Source organism: Ahaetulla prasina, chromosome 3, assembly GCF_028640845.1.
Source record: "Ahaetulla prasina isolate Xishuangbanna chromosome 3, ASM2864084v1, whole genome shotgun sequence".
Lineage (NCBI taxonomy): Eukaryota > Metazoa > Chordata > Lepidosauria > Squamata > Colubridae > Ahaetulla > Ahaetulla prasina.
In genome coordinates, this window is record NC_080541.1 from 160,992,412 (window position 1) to 161,007,529 (window position 15,118).

A 15,118-nucleotide genomic window follows, 5' to 3' on the forward strand; every position below is an offset into this window, starting at 1 on the left:
GTCATGTCGAAGTTGACGGAGTTGTAAGTTTTCTAATCCCAGGATTTCAAGTCTGTTGGTATAAGGTATTTTATTGTTTTCGGAGGAGTGAAGAACTCTTCTAGTAAAATATTTCTGGACTCGTTCTATTGTATTTATATCAACCAAGTTGTGTTTTTTCTGTCTCGTTCATAAGTCATCTATCGGATGAATAAAACTAACTCCATCCCAAAAGCTTGCCTGTATTCATGCTAAAAAAAGTTTCAAAACAGCTGTGGAAATATTGTAAGCTTCTTTGATATACACTTGCCTTTCTTAAAACTTTTGGAACTATATCATATATAGATGCATTTTTCACTCCATGTGTCCATTGAGTTAGCTCCTTTTAGCGAGATAAAATAAGTCAAAATGAATAGGAGAACATTGATATATGGGCAGCTACAAATTCCACATAACCTGCCCTCAAAAACAACCAACCATATACAATTGGATAAGATAATAGCCCTTATTTTGGACTATCACAAAAAAGCATTCAAGTTAGCATAGAGACAAGTGACTTTATACTCAAAATGCCACATATTTTGTGTTTTATTCTTCTTCCATGTATCAATAGCTACTTTATATGAACTATAAAGGTTTAAAATTAGTGACTAAAGACAACTGCTTCAAATATAAACAGATTCTGTAGGATAAATTTTAATTTTGCTGTCTAGCAAATCTCCCAACATCTGAAGAGGCAGCTTGCAGCTGGCACTAAATAATTAAAATAATATTCCTAGATAATACCCAGACATTCCAGACACACTGTTCAAATCTCTTTAAGTTTGTGTAATATTTTGAATATTTTAAATTTATGATTTAACAAATCCTACCCTACAGAAAACATTAACTCATCCACTCCTGTTTTCTGTTATGAAATAAACTTCATTTTAGCTGACCTATCACAACTATGAATTATTTTAAAACTAGCATTTCAGCAAAAAATGCACATTCAGGAGAGTGGATTCAGACTTAGGACTGCCTGATTTGCTTAACAAATACATGATTTGCTTAATGACCACCATAAAAATGGTTGGAAAATTGAGTCTGATCATATAGAGTGCCTCAACTTGCAAGTGCAACGTCATACAACCAAAATTTCATCTCAGTTGCGATTATAAATTGAGAACTATCTGTCTACTAAAGGACATATGATTAGAGTCAGAACAAGCAAGGTATAACTCTAAAAAATTGCAAACAGTCTGCCTGTTTTTCAATTTCTGGATAATTTTTTTTTTTTACTGAAATGGTACTTTGCTAAAAGATTATTTTGAAAACTAAGGAAAAATTCCATTCATAGAAAATTGAAAGTGTGATTTTAAGACCAAAGTAGATAGCTACTAGCTCATGAAAACTTTTCATTCCTAAAATAGGGTTGAAACTGTGGTCTGAAGCATGATAGTTGGGATCCCCACTGGGCTTGCAGCCCAATGTTATGTTCTTATTTTTTTAAAAAAAATATATATTCTTTTTCAGTGGAGTATAGGTGTAACATTTAATAATAAAAACTAGTAACTGATCCAATCACAGGCAGTGTATCTTTGTCAGTGAGGGAGAGAAAGAGAGAGAAGAAATCTTTTCCCAGTGGGGTGTCTGTGATTTGGCTTCAGATATTTAAGAGCTTGTTCATCATACTGTAAAATAAATTTGTATAATCCACTATCAGACAAGACGAGATCTCTAGGAGTGGGAGGCCCAGGGAGATTCATTTGGTTCATTGGAGCAGGTCACTGCTTTATGAGCAGGATTAAAAGACTGGCTAATTGAGTATGATACAAGTGTGTGCACTATAAGACAAAGTAAAAAGCAGACTGTGTAGGAAATAATTGCCATTTTGAGAATCACATCGGGAATTTTATGTGGCAAGCCACAACCTTATTCTGTTGTGTTATGTGATTCTGAAATCTGACCTGAATAGATTTAGCAGCAGATTAAATCACTTAGGTGACTTTTTTTTCATCATATTGTTTTGGATCCATAGGTAAGGGGTGCCTCACTCACCTTGATGGAGCTAGGTTGAATTCCAGTAATATCTGTTTATGGCAGGGGTGTCAAACTCACGTTGTCACTTGATGTATTGGAATTTTTTTTCCCCTTCACTAAACTGGGTGGGGCCAGCACGTGATGCATCTGGCCTACAGGCCGTGAGTTTGACACCTCTGGTCTATGGAGTCTTTGATGCTCTCTGAGCTTGGTGGGCTTCTTGAAGATGTTTTGTTGCCCAATTAGCAAACAACTTCAGTGCCAAATGAGAGTGGGGTTTGCTCCCTGTTTCAGAAGATTGTCATGTCATTGTTACTGGGGATTTCTCTATCAGTAGGAAAAAATGGCTTATAAACTGTAGGATTGCAGGTTACCTCTATGCTTTGCCTTGCATATTGTTGAATTAGTTAGATGTGATAATACACTTAATATATTTACATACATATTATAATTTAACATTTTAATAAAATGTTATTAGCCTATTATTGCACAAGAAACTTTCATGGACACCAAAAGGATTAATAAAAGGAAAAAGATGGCATGTATATATATATATATGCGTGTGTGTATATGTGTGTGTGTGTGTGTGTGTGTGTGTAGGTAGATAGATAGGTAGGTCAGTCGGTCTTTTGGTCAGAAAACGTGTGTATATGTGTGTGTGTGTATATAAAGTCTTTGAGTCATTTACACTTTCTGGCTAAGCTTGGTCACTTATAATAGGTGATAGGTATTTACAGTTCCCTTTTGCCTTTTTAGAACCTTCTAAGAGCAGAGACCTGCCTGTCAACATTTTTTGTAGCTTACCTGTCCAGCTCCTTTTGCCAAGTTTGCACTAAGTCAAGATAGTTGGGGGGGGCTTGATGCTTTGTGTGAATTAAGCTACCTGTGCATTATTCAACAAATTAGGTTGAATGTACAAATTAGGTTGACTGGTATATGACACCACTCACAGAAATAGAAAGAGCAAGACATCTATCTAGATCAGTGTGAAATTTCAGTCAGTGAATAGTTTGCTTTTTTCATCTTGTAACATTGATGTTTTATATGAAACGTTTTTGGTAAATTGATACTTAAGTAATGTTATTTTGTACACGGCCACATTTATTTGATTTATTTCTTGTTTCATTCAGAAGCTCAGGGCAATTTTCATGGTAGTCATTCATTTTGTCCCATTCTCCACCCCCACCCCCCACAAAACAACCCTGTAAGTTATGTTTTGTTTTTTGTTTTTATTTGAATTTATATCCCGCCCTTCTCCGAAGACTCAGGGCAGCTTACATTGTGTTAAGCAGTAGTCTTCATCCATTTGTATATTATATACAAAGTCAACTTTTATTGCCCCCAACAATCTGGGTCCTCATTTTATCTACCTTATAAAGGATGGAAGGCTGAGTCAACCTTGGGCCTGGTGGGACTTGAACTTGCAGTAATTGCAAGCAGCTGTGTTAATAACAGACTGCTTAGTCTGTTGAGCCACCAGAGGCCCTGTTGGGCTGAGAGACAGTGATTGATCAAATTCATCCAGTTAGCTTTGATTTTCTTGTGAATTTGGTGAATGCTAAAATGCTTATGTATGGATTTTGTTTGTTTGTTTATTTTTCAGCCCCAGACCCTACGGCTGCTGTGCCTTATATGGCGGCAAAGTGCATAGACTTGCAGAAGGACCATCATAAGACCAAATGGTTTATACCGTGGGGACCTGACCAGTGTAATAAACTCAGAGACTTGGATGAAGCGGTGAACAGACAAATAGAAGCGAATAACATTGTGTTTGCCATTCACATACCACTTCCCAAGAATGAGATGAGCCCCTGGTTCCAGTTTATTCTCTGCATTTTGCATATGGACATTGCTTTCAAGAGTAACAACCAAATTAGTAAGTAGCAAAAGGCATTTCTAAGTTAATGGAAAAACTGTAAAATAAATGGAATTGGAAATTAGTTAGTGTCCAAAATTTCAGTGAAGAGTGACCATATTTCTGTCAAGCGCAGGAAATGAGCAGCCAAAGTGGTTCAAATGAATACAGGTTTATTGAATGTGAACTCATTTTTTACAAGAATCTGAACTGCTAACAGTCAAAATGAATTGGCAGTCGTTTTGGACTCTTGATAAAAGTAAATGGAATTGAAGGTGGGCTGGACTTATATCTCTTGAGGACATGAAGGGACTGGAGAGTGATGACATGCTTGGCTCAGCCTGGTCATCTATAATTTCATTATAATGGCCCATATATAATCTGTCTTTTCAATCTCTTAGAAATGAGGAGATGTGGAAAATCCATTCCTATTATCAGTAGGAGCCATCAGTATATACAATAGTTAAAAATAAAATGGCTATCTGATAATATTAAAATATTTCTCCCAAGTCAGATTAATATATGTAAAATAAATTTGAAATACATTTTTTCAGTAAGTCATAGTTTAAATCAATTGAATTTTTTTCATACATTAAGACTCTGTATAGATAAAATGGGGGCCTCCAGTTCTTTATTCCAGGCAATATTTAATATTTCCATATAGAATTAGTTTATTGACAATAAGTATTTATAACAACTAATTTTTAGTCTCATATCATTTAGTAATCATGCCTAATAAATACAGGTATTTATGACCTTGACTTACGAGCACAGATGAGCCCCAACTATATTTCTGTTGCTAAACAAGACATTTGTTAAATGAGTTCTGCCTCATTTTATGACTTTTCTTTCCACAGTTGTTAAGTGAATTACTGAATTGTTAAGTTAGTAACATGGTTGTTAAGTAAATCTAATGTCCCCGTAACTTTGCTTTACAGAAGGTCACAAAACATGACCCCAATACACTACAACAGTCATAAATATGAATTAGTTGCCAAGCATCTGAATTTAGATCATGTGATCATAGGGATGCTGCAACCATAGTAAGTGTGAACAATGGTCATAAATTACTTTATTCAGTGCCGTTGTAACTTTGAACAGTCACTAAATGAATTGTTATAAGTCAAGGATTACCTATAAGGGGTGTCTGCAATAGAAATGCTACTGAGTCAAATCAATATGTAACAGAAATTATAAAATATTGCCAGTTTTTTTAATGTGTTTTCTCTATAACACAGAATAAATAAATATAATAAAAACTGTCAAGTCCTTTAAGCTCTCTGAGCTTGGTTATTTATTTGCAGACGTTACCTAACTTGGTAGCATCATCAGCACCATAGGCTTCACAGTTCAACCCTGTTATATTCTCTTCAATTGGTATAATAAAACCTCATTATCATTCAATAAATCACTATCAATTCAAATGATCCAAATAACAGACTTTTTATGAATTTTAATCGGTTTATCCCATAATATCAGTTTAACATAAGCAAATAAAGGGCCGGTTTAGCTCACGCTGGTAAAGCCTGTTATTAAGAACACAGTAGCCTGCAATTACTGCAGGTTCGAGCCCGGCCCAAGGTTGACTCAGCCTTCCATCCTTTATAAGGTAGGTAAAATGAGGACCCAGATTGTTGGGGGGGCAATAAGTTGACTTTGTAAAAATATACAAATAGAATGAGACTATTGCCTTATACACTGTAAGCCGCTCTGAGTCTTCGGAGAAGGGCGGGGTATAAATGTAAACAAAAAAAAAAAATGGATAAAAGTGAGTTTTCCACAAACAGTACTCTATGAATTGACATAATGGTGTTAGAAACTAATATTCTATCCAATTAATTAAATATATAAATATTCTAAGTAGAGTTTATAGTAAATGAAGACTTTCAAGATTTAGTACTAGTAAAACAATATGCATAGTGATTTAATTTAAGATACATCCATCTATACATCCATCCATACATCCATACATACAATCTTTGTCTTAACAATTGCATATTTTTCCAGGAATATAAGAAACATTAAAGAACTGCACATGATAATCTAGGTTAAAATTCAACAGCTGCTTTAATTTCAAATTAATTCAGTTCACTAAGCACTGAAATTCTTGTGGGATTTCCTTTTAAAACTTCCAAGGAATATGTGGGTGCTAGCAAGATTAATTAGGATAATAATTGTTTAAAAATTGATAGTTTGCAACTAATGCTGGCCAAAATAATCATTCCTTCCAAATTCATCTGATATCAGAAGTTTTCCTTTCTGACTGATTTTGTTCTTGCAGTCAATAGCCATGAAGGTGAAAGTCATTTGAGATCATTCTTGGCTTGCTTTTCCTCTCTAATTTGAGTGAATGCATTTCTGCCTTGTCTTTGACATTTCTAGATAGCAAATGAAAGTATCAGTTGGCCTGATTCCAAGCCAGAATTTATTCTTAACAGCCTTTTTATTTTGTAGGCTTTAATCATCATCCAGTATGTAGCTTTTCCTAATCCTTATCCCTTACTAATTTGCATTAACATTAGGTAATAGTTGGCAGTGAGTTTGATTGTTTAAAAATGGCTTTAGTTTTTATCTTAACTATAGAAATTTAACATTGTCTCTACTCAGTACTGGCCAGGAAATGCTTGGTTATTATGTAATTTCCATTCTTGAAGATGTATTGTAGACCTTGACATGCATTCACCAGCACATCTAAAGAGCTAAAAGGGGATTTGGACTTGATGTAAACCCTGGATCCTGTATTCTCAGCTAGCCCAACTGAAAAAAGTCCATGCTGTTGACTGTGCTTGCAAAACTCCCATAGATGGGATTTTTTAAGGTCAAGCTTCCCCATCATAGGAGCTGTCTAAGAACATAAGTCATTTGGAAGATTTAAGAGGATACCAGGTTGTGGCTTCAGGATCTATTATATTCATTTATTTATAAAATTTATATGCTGCTTCAGTCTTGAAGGACGTGTAAGCAGTACACAAGAATCAACTGACATGACCAATGTAAATAAAACAAAATGCAATAAGATCTAAGAAATTATATATCGTCTAAGAAATTGCATCAGCCCCTTTTGGCTATGACCTCCATCTGCTTTTTCACCAAGAGTTATGAATCAAGGAGGGTATGCAAACTGTTGGTCTATTCTCGGTGAGAGAACACAACCCAATTAAAATCCAAATATCATATCATCCCAGAATCAGAAGATTTCTGAATCTTGCTTCATTTGACCTTTTTTTTTCCACTCTAGATCCTGACAGCTTTCAGGACAGGAATTCTACCACATTCCCAATTGGCCTGGATTGGAAATACATAACTAGGTTACAGAATAACAGAGTTAGAAGGGACCTTGGAGGTCTTCTAGTCCAACTCCCTGCTCAGGCAGGAAACCCTATACCATTTCAGACAACTGGTTGTCCAATCTCTTCTTAAAAACTTCCAGTGTTGGAGCATTCACAACTTCTGGAGGCAAGTTGTTCCACTGATTAATTGTTCTAACTGTCAGGAAATTTCTTCTTAGTTCTAGATTGCTTCTCTTCTTGATTAGTTTCCATCCATTGCTTCTTGTCCTGCCTTCAGATGCTTTGGAGAATAGCTTGACTATTGAATAGCCGCGGCCCATTCGCCACCACCCATTTGTCACCACCGCCTGTTTGCTGCCGCCCGTTCACTGCTGCCATGGCCCATTTAGCATAGATCATTCGCTGCAGCCACGGCCCATTTTCCGCAGCCTGTTTGCCACCTCCACGGCCACTTTGCCACTGTGGCCCATTCTAGAACAGCTGATCAGTGCCGCACCAACTCCCCTCCCCCCAATGCCATAACATTCGCTGTATAAGACACTGAAATTTTCACCCACTTTTAGGGGGGGAAGTGCATCTTATACTCTGAAAAATACAGTAGATACCCTAGTTTACATAAATGTATATAGGCTGCCTAATTTTGATGATTTTGACTATGATAACCAAAATTAAATGACCTTTTTTTTTCAGCCAAACCATCTACTGGAATGCTTTTAAGAAATAAATATTAAATACAATGTTATTCTCTGAAAGGATTGAAGTTTTTGATCCGGGATAGTAGTATTAGCAATATGTGAGTTCACTTTTTTTTTTTTAACATAATTCAATAGTCTTCTAATTTTAGTAAGATTCAAGAGGAGCCAGAGGATGCATACAGATTCTGTTATCTATAAGGCCGTGCAACATTCTTTGCATTCCTGTATCTGCTTTTTCTCCCTAATCTTTTACTAACTTGGCTTTCAATACATTCTCTCTCTCTCTCTCTCTCTTTTTCTTTCTATTCTTAGGCAATGCAATCAGAAACCTAGTCTTAAAATATCTTCCATAATTTTTTGCTTCCAATTGTTTCCTGGTGGGCAGAGTTATTTTGGCATTTGACATTAAGATTTGGAGAGGGTGTGTATAGGAACATATAACATTCCTGGGGGACACGAATGGAATAAAAATGGGTTCACTGACTCACTTACGTGACTCAGTCCACTTGCTTCCTTTGGCCAGTACCCCTGGGCTGATTTGAGTCACAAAATGAATATGATAGGAAACTAAAAGTCACCAATCTACCTAAATTTAATTCTGGGTTTTGTTTATTTTGCATAGTGCTGAAATTCAGCAATGATGTGAGTAAAAATGTTGAGTTCTTATAAAATCATCATTTGATCAGAAGTTTTTTGATGGTGACCTAAAATCCGATTCTTGGTAAGATTTCTTCAAAAATATAGGTGTGTGTGTTCCAGATAATGCAAATTCTAACATACCTTGCAAGCTGTTCTTGACCTTGGAGAGTGCTGTGTTTTTCTTTCCCCTGGATATTATTTATTATGCAGTGCAGGCTTATGGAAATTAAGTCTTCTTCTGGCTAAATATTGTATTTCACTTAACTACTGCTATGAATAAAATTAGTGTAATATTTAAATACATGAATCAATTATCTTTGTGCAAGCATTAGATTGACACAAAGAAAAAGATTATTCAGCAGAATATTTCTTCCCCCCTCCTTTTTTTTTTAAGTATTAAGCAGAAGAATGAGCAACTTCTTGAAATGAAGCTAGATCATTGTGAGAGCTTGTTCTGGCAAGGTCAGAAGCAAATTGATTAAGACCCAGGTAGTCTGTTACAGTACTGTAATAAGACATAAATAGAAATTGTTCCTACTGCCCCAAAGTGGGAAGCTACACAGGAGCAGGAGAAAGAGGCCCTAGAATTGAACCTTAATTTTACTATAAATATTGTATTTTACATTTGGCAATCATTGGAATTCTTTCCTCCCTCTCTCCCTCTCTCCCTCTCTCTCTCTCTCTCTCTCCCTCCCCCCTCCCTTCTCCCCTCTCTCTACGTGGTTGCCCAACTCACTAACTCAAACTGTCATACATCATTATTTCTTTGCAGTCTTTGTCAATACGATATTTTTTTTAAAAAAACTGGATGAAACCACTTATCTCATAGAAGTGACTAACATCTAATTATAAATAGTGGTAACTATTGAACATTTGGGAGCTTCTTTTATTTTCTTATTTTGAGGTCGCCAAACTGATTTCAGTTTTTGTTCTGATGCAGCACCAAGTCACATTTTGCACAAACCCCACGAAACAAATACACTGTGTGAAAAATATTGACTGTCTTCCAGCAATAACACAGCTGGTGAAAGAGCTTAGTCATCCAGGCAGTGGATGGAATTCTGAAAGGAAATACTTGTATGCAGGAACCTGACATTTGACTAGATGGGACCATGAAGCGAAATTAAAATGGGAAGATGTGCTAGAGAGACTAAATGGAGAATCCCAATTTTCTACAAAAGAAATCCCCTATTTAGGCATGGCTAAAAAATGATAATTCCAAAAAAAGATTGTAAAATGTTTAGAAAGTTATCTTTTCAAGGAATAAAGACTTTAGCGTTATTTTATTCATTATTTCTGTAATTGTATTTTCAGTAGTTCCAATTTTCTTGCTTCAATAACTTAGACTAAATTCAGAGGGCAGTTTGCTATTTTACTTTAACAACATGGAGCTTGCTTTGTGAGAGTTGACTGTCATGATTGTACATGTCTGGAATTGCAGAGTCACCTTCTGTTACTTATTTAAGCTAGCATCCCAGATTTCTTATTATATTCTCTCAAACACTGTTGATGCTAAGAACAAAAACAACAACATCACACAACAGGGGCTTGTGCATCTATGCCCTTCATTTACTATTTAAAGAAAGAAATGAAGGGATGGGAACTGGAAAATTATAATCAAGTTATGAAAGACATGTAGCCTTCTCTACCAAAGCAGAGTATCCAACTAATGGTAAGTGTTAGTCACCTATCTATTGCACTCGGAGCAGACCTCAGTTGTAAGACTAATCTGTTTTGGCATCCAGTTTAAAAAAAGAATATTGATATATATCAAGGATGAAATGCTCCCGGCTCTGACCGGATCTCACAATCTGGTAGCGATCATGGCGTGTGGTTCTGCGATCTGGTAGTGATCGCCGAACCACCGGCGACACCCACCTCCTGAGTGTCATTACTTCCTGGTTTTAACCATGGAAGTAATGTGTTTTTCACCTTCTGTGCATGCTCAGAAGGTTTTGTGCATGCGCAGAAGGTCTGCACATGGATGTTGCAAGCACACATGGCATGTGGATTTCTGAGCCTGTAAGGAAGGTAAATAGATTTCAGCCCTGATACATATAGATATAAATATATACACTGTACATACATATAACAATCCAACCTATCAAAAACAGCACTACAAAAAACAGATTAGAAACACAAGTTAAAATAGGGAAAAAAATGGTAAGTGAACACCTGTCTACCCTAGACGAGATCAAATCACCAGGACCGGATGGATTACACCCCAAGGTTCTGAAGGAACTGGCAGACGTGATCTCAGAACCACTGAACTATATCTTTCAAAGATCCTGGAGCACAGGGGAGCTGCCAGAGGACTGGAAAAGAGCTGATGCAGTTCCCATCTTCAAAAAAGGAAAAAAAACAGATCCAGGAAACTACAGACCTATCAGTCTGACCTCAATACCGGGGAAGATTCTGGAAAAGATAATCAAGCAACGAATCACCGAACACCTAGAAGCAAACAAAGTAATAACCAAAAGCCAACATGGGTTTGTCAAAAACAGATCATGCCAGACTAATCTTATCGCATTCTTTGACAAAATGACAAAATTAATAGACCAGAGGAATGCTGTCGATATAATTTACTTGGACTTCAGTAAAGCATTTGATAAAGTAGACCATAACCTACTACTAAATAAAATAGAAAAATGTGGGTTTGACAGCACCACCACCAGATGGATTCGTAACTGGCTGACCAACCGCACTCAATGTGTAGTCCTCAACGGAACTACATCCACATGGAGGGAAGTATGCAGTGGAGTACCCCAAGGCTCTGTTTTAGGCCCAGTACTCTTCAACATCTTCATCAATGACTTGGACGAGGGGATAGATGGGGAACTCATCAAATTTGCAGATGACACCAAGCTGGCAGGAATAGCCAACACTCCAGAAGATAGGCTCAAGTTACAGAAAGATCTTGACAGACTTGAACATTGGGCGCTATCTAACAAAATGAAATTCAACAGTGAAAAAGTAAGGTTCTACATTTAGGCCAAAAACAAAATGCACCAGTACCGTATATGTGGTACCTTGCTCAATAGTAGTACCTGTGAGAGGGATCTTGGAGTCCTAGTGGATAACCATTTAGATATGAGCCAGCAGTGTGCAGCAGCTGTTAAAAACGCCAACACAGTTCTGGGCTGCATAAACAGAGGATAGAATCAAGATCACGTGAAGTGTTAGTACCACTTTATAATGCCTTGGTAAGGCCACACTTGGAATATTGCATCCAGTTTTGGTCGCCACGATGTAAAAAGATGTTGAGACTCTAGAAAGAGTGCAGAGAAGAGCAACAAAGATGATTAGGGACTGGAGGATAAAACATATGAAGAACGGTTGCAGGAACTGGGTATGTCTAGTTTAACAAAAAGAAGGACTAGGGGAGACATGATAGCAGTGTTCCAATATCTCAGGGGCTGCCACAAAGAAGAGGGAGTCGGGCTGTTCTCCAAAGCACCTGAGGGTAGAACAAGAAGCAATGGGTGGAAACTGATCAAAGAAAGAAGCAACTTAGAACTAAGGAGAAATTTCCTGACAGTTAGAACAATTAATAAGTGGAACGACTTGCCTTCAGAAGTTGTGAATGCTCCAACACTGGAAATTTTTAAGAAAATGTTGGATAACCATCTGACTGAGATGGTGTAGGGTTTCCTGCCTGGGCAGGGGGTTGGACTAGAAGGCCTCCAAGGTCCCTTCCAACTCTGATGTTATGTTATGTTATGTTATATATGTTCTAGAGAAACTTACTTATTTTGTAACATCAGAGGATAAGATGCCAGGATGTTTACCAGCAAAACTATTCAGAGGCAAATATAGGAAGAGATTCCTGTCAACACAGATTTTCACATCTAACAAAAGAAATAACTTCTTAACTTAGGTTTAAGCTTTGTCTGGATGGCCACTTCCCAGAAAGAAGGTTAGATTTTCTGGGCAGGGGAACTGATCAAATGATGTTTCAGATACCACCCAGATCTCTTTATTGTGTACTGATTTGTGGGTAAGTTTTCTTTGCATTTATGCAGAAATATTGAAAATTCAAAAGGCTCACACACTTTTACGTGCCACTAAAAGTGTGCACAATAAAACAAAATGGATGGACTTTAATGTAGGAACTTGCATTTAAATCTGAAATATATAGTTTGTGCTTATTGCAAAATAGAAAAGTAACTGGAAAAGGATGGTGCGCCCATAGAAAAAAGAAACACCTTCAGGTACTTTATAAATAGCTGGTCTGAACCACAAAGCCCTTCCACACCCATTCCCAGCATTCTAGATGAGTGTCTCTCCATGTAATCCCAATAAAATTATAACTGTGAAATGGTAACAGATGTGTAGAAAAGAAGAGCTTCAGAGAAGTTCTTACTCAAATGCAGACTGGAAATAAACATTGTGAATGATACAACACCATTATTTTATGCTGTTTTTAGTGTATAAAAGTACCGAAGTGGAGCTGAGATTCTCAGTAAGTAGAGAGAAATACAGAGATAATCTTGAAGAAGACCATCATAAAGCTTAGCCCTGGGAGACAGGAGGGAGTGAAAATGAAATTTGCTCTTATATCAAACTCTCTTTGATATCAAACTCTCTTTGATATAAGAGGGGAAGACAAAAAATAATCAGGCTTTCAAAACTGTTACTACACCCTTCAACAGGGTGTACATGTTCAATAGAGTTCCATTAGTTTTTGTGATGTCCAATTCCTACTTTGAAGGGCTCACATCAATTTTCTCTATTCTTTATTTAGACAGGAATTAACCCTTGCCTTTGATCATGGAGAAGGCATCAGATTCTTGAGCACACCATCATCTACAGAACAGTTTGCTCAAGCACTGTTGCTGTCAGTTTGGACATCTTCTATAGCAATAAAAAAGATGGAACATTTGCTGCATTGACAGTAATTGCCCAGCAGACCATTGCTGGGGGACTAATTCCCTTTTTGGGAAGAACTACCTTGTAGCGTTACCACCTGGTTGCTGTGAACAGTTAGTACAACATTTTGCCAATAAAGCCACTTAACATGAATTTTGATTCTACTTAGCAATAGCACTTAGACTTATATATCACTTCACAGTGCTTTACAGCCCTCTCTAAGCTGTTTACAGATTCAGCATATTGCCCCCTACAATCTGGGTCCTCATTTTATCAACCTCGGAAGGGGAAGGATGAGTCAACTTTAAGTCAGTGGGCTCCTACTTGTGTCTTTAGATACTGGACACTGTCTAGGGCCATGATGGGGAACCTATGACATGCGTGCCAGAGGTGGCATGCACAGCCCTCTCTGTGGGCATGCGCGCCATCACCAGCTGGTCTTCTGGTTTCCAGCGCACACATGTGAGCTGGCCAGCTGGTCTTCGCGGGGCCTGGAGTGCCTGAAAACAGCCCAAAAAACAAGTGGTCTTCAGGTTTTAAGCACTTTGGTGAGCGCACATGCACGCGAATTCTGATTTGGGTACTTGGTGCCGAAAAGGTTTGCTATCGCTGGTCTAGGGGTTTTGTTGTTTTACCTATAATCTCTCAGGACGTAGACGTTGCAATAGTCTAAGTGGGTAGTGATGGAGGTATTGTAGCAAGGTATTGTTTTGGTCCACCAGCAGCCTGCGGAGCTGGCAGCGGAGTCAGACAGTGAGGAGGCTGGGTGGACAATGGGCCAGTCCCGGAGTCAGGGGTAGGCCCAGACGAGGGCTCTGCATTGGAGGCAGAAATGGGGCCAGGGCCATTTGGGAGCGTTGCACGGACTCCGGAGCCTCCAGAGACAGACAGTAGAGAGTCAGAGGAACAGGAGGAACCGGTTCCTATTGCACGCATGTGAAGAGCTGCCAGAAGGCAAAGAGCAGCTAAAGCAAAAAGGACGACTTAGGAGTAAGGCCAGGAGATGATTGGCCCCTCTCATAAGGCTTAAAAGACCAGCAACGGCTCTTGGGCTCTTTGTAGGAAAGCAACGTTACTAAATCTGTTTTGAGTTGGTGTCTCTTGTTTCTGAACTTCATGGGCTTTGCCAAGAAAGGCCTTTGGCAGGGTGCCAAAGAAGATAAAGGTTTGTGATAAGGCCAAAGGACTTTTTCTGAAGGACTTGTTTTGGAATTAATTTGGACTAAGCTGAGAATGAAGTAATTCTGAGATGTTATAATAAAAGATGTTTGTTTAGGACTGATTGTGTCTGATAATAACTACTTGGGCCTAGGTCACAAATAGTTATTACTTGTATTCACATTCCAGTTAAGGCTGGAAATGGCATCTTGGCGTCCTCCTCTGATTCTTCTGCAATCTTTTTCTGTCAGGAGGAATGAAACTCCATTCAAAGGAATTACTGGGACCATAGGAAAGTCCTGACGTACAAATCAATGTTCTGCCTTGCTGGGATTCAGTTGAGGCCTATTCTGTCCCACCCAGATCCTCATAGCTTTCAGGACAAGACTTTGACAGCATCTCCAGCACCATCCAAAGTCATGATGTAAAATTCTTAACCAAATCCCATGCCCCAATTACCACCTCCTTAGCTTATTGCAATGTGCTGTACTCATAGAGCTATGTTTAAAGATCACCTGGAATGGCAGATTGCAGTGATCTAGGTGCTCAGCAGCAGTTCTCCATAGTGTGGCGATGGGAGGTGCCATTTGGGTTATTCCAGTCTCTAGCTC

At 38.0% G+C, this 15,118-nt stretch overlaps 1 protein-coding gene across 1 annotated transcript in view; it reads left to right on the forward strand.

Annotated features, from left to right (window-relative positions):
* The window catches only part of WLS (Wnt ligand secretion mediator), a 45,384-nt gene that overhangs the window by 10,199 nt on the left and 20,067 nt on the right, over positions 1-15,118 (forward strand). The window contains exon 2 of the mRNA XM_058177162.1: positions 3,605-3,877. Coding sequence (XP_058033145.1) covers positions 3,605-3,877 — 273 coding nt within the window. The remainder of the gene's footprint in view (positions 1-3,604; positions 3,878-15,118) is intronic.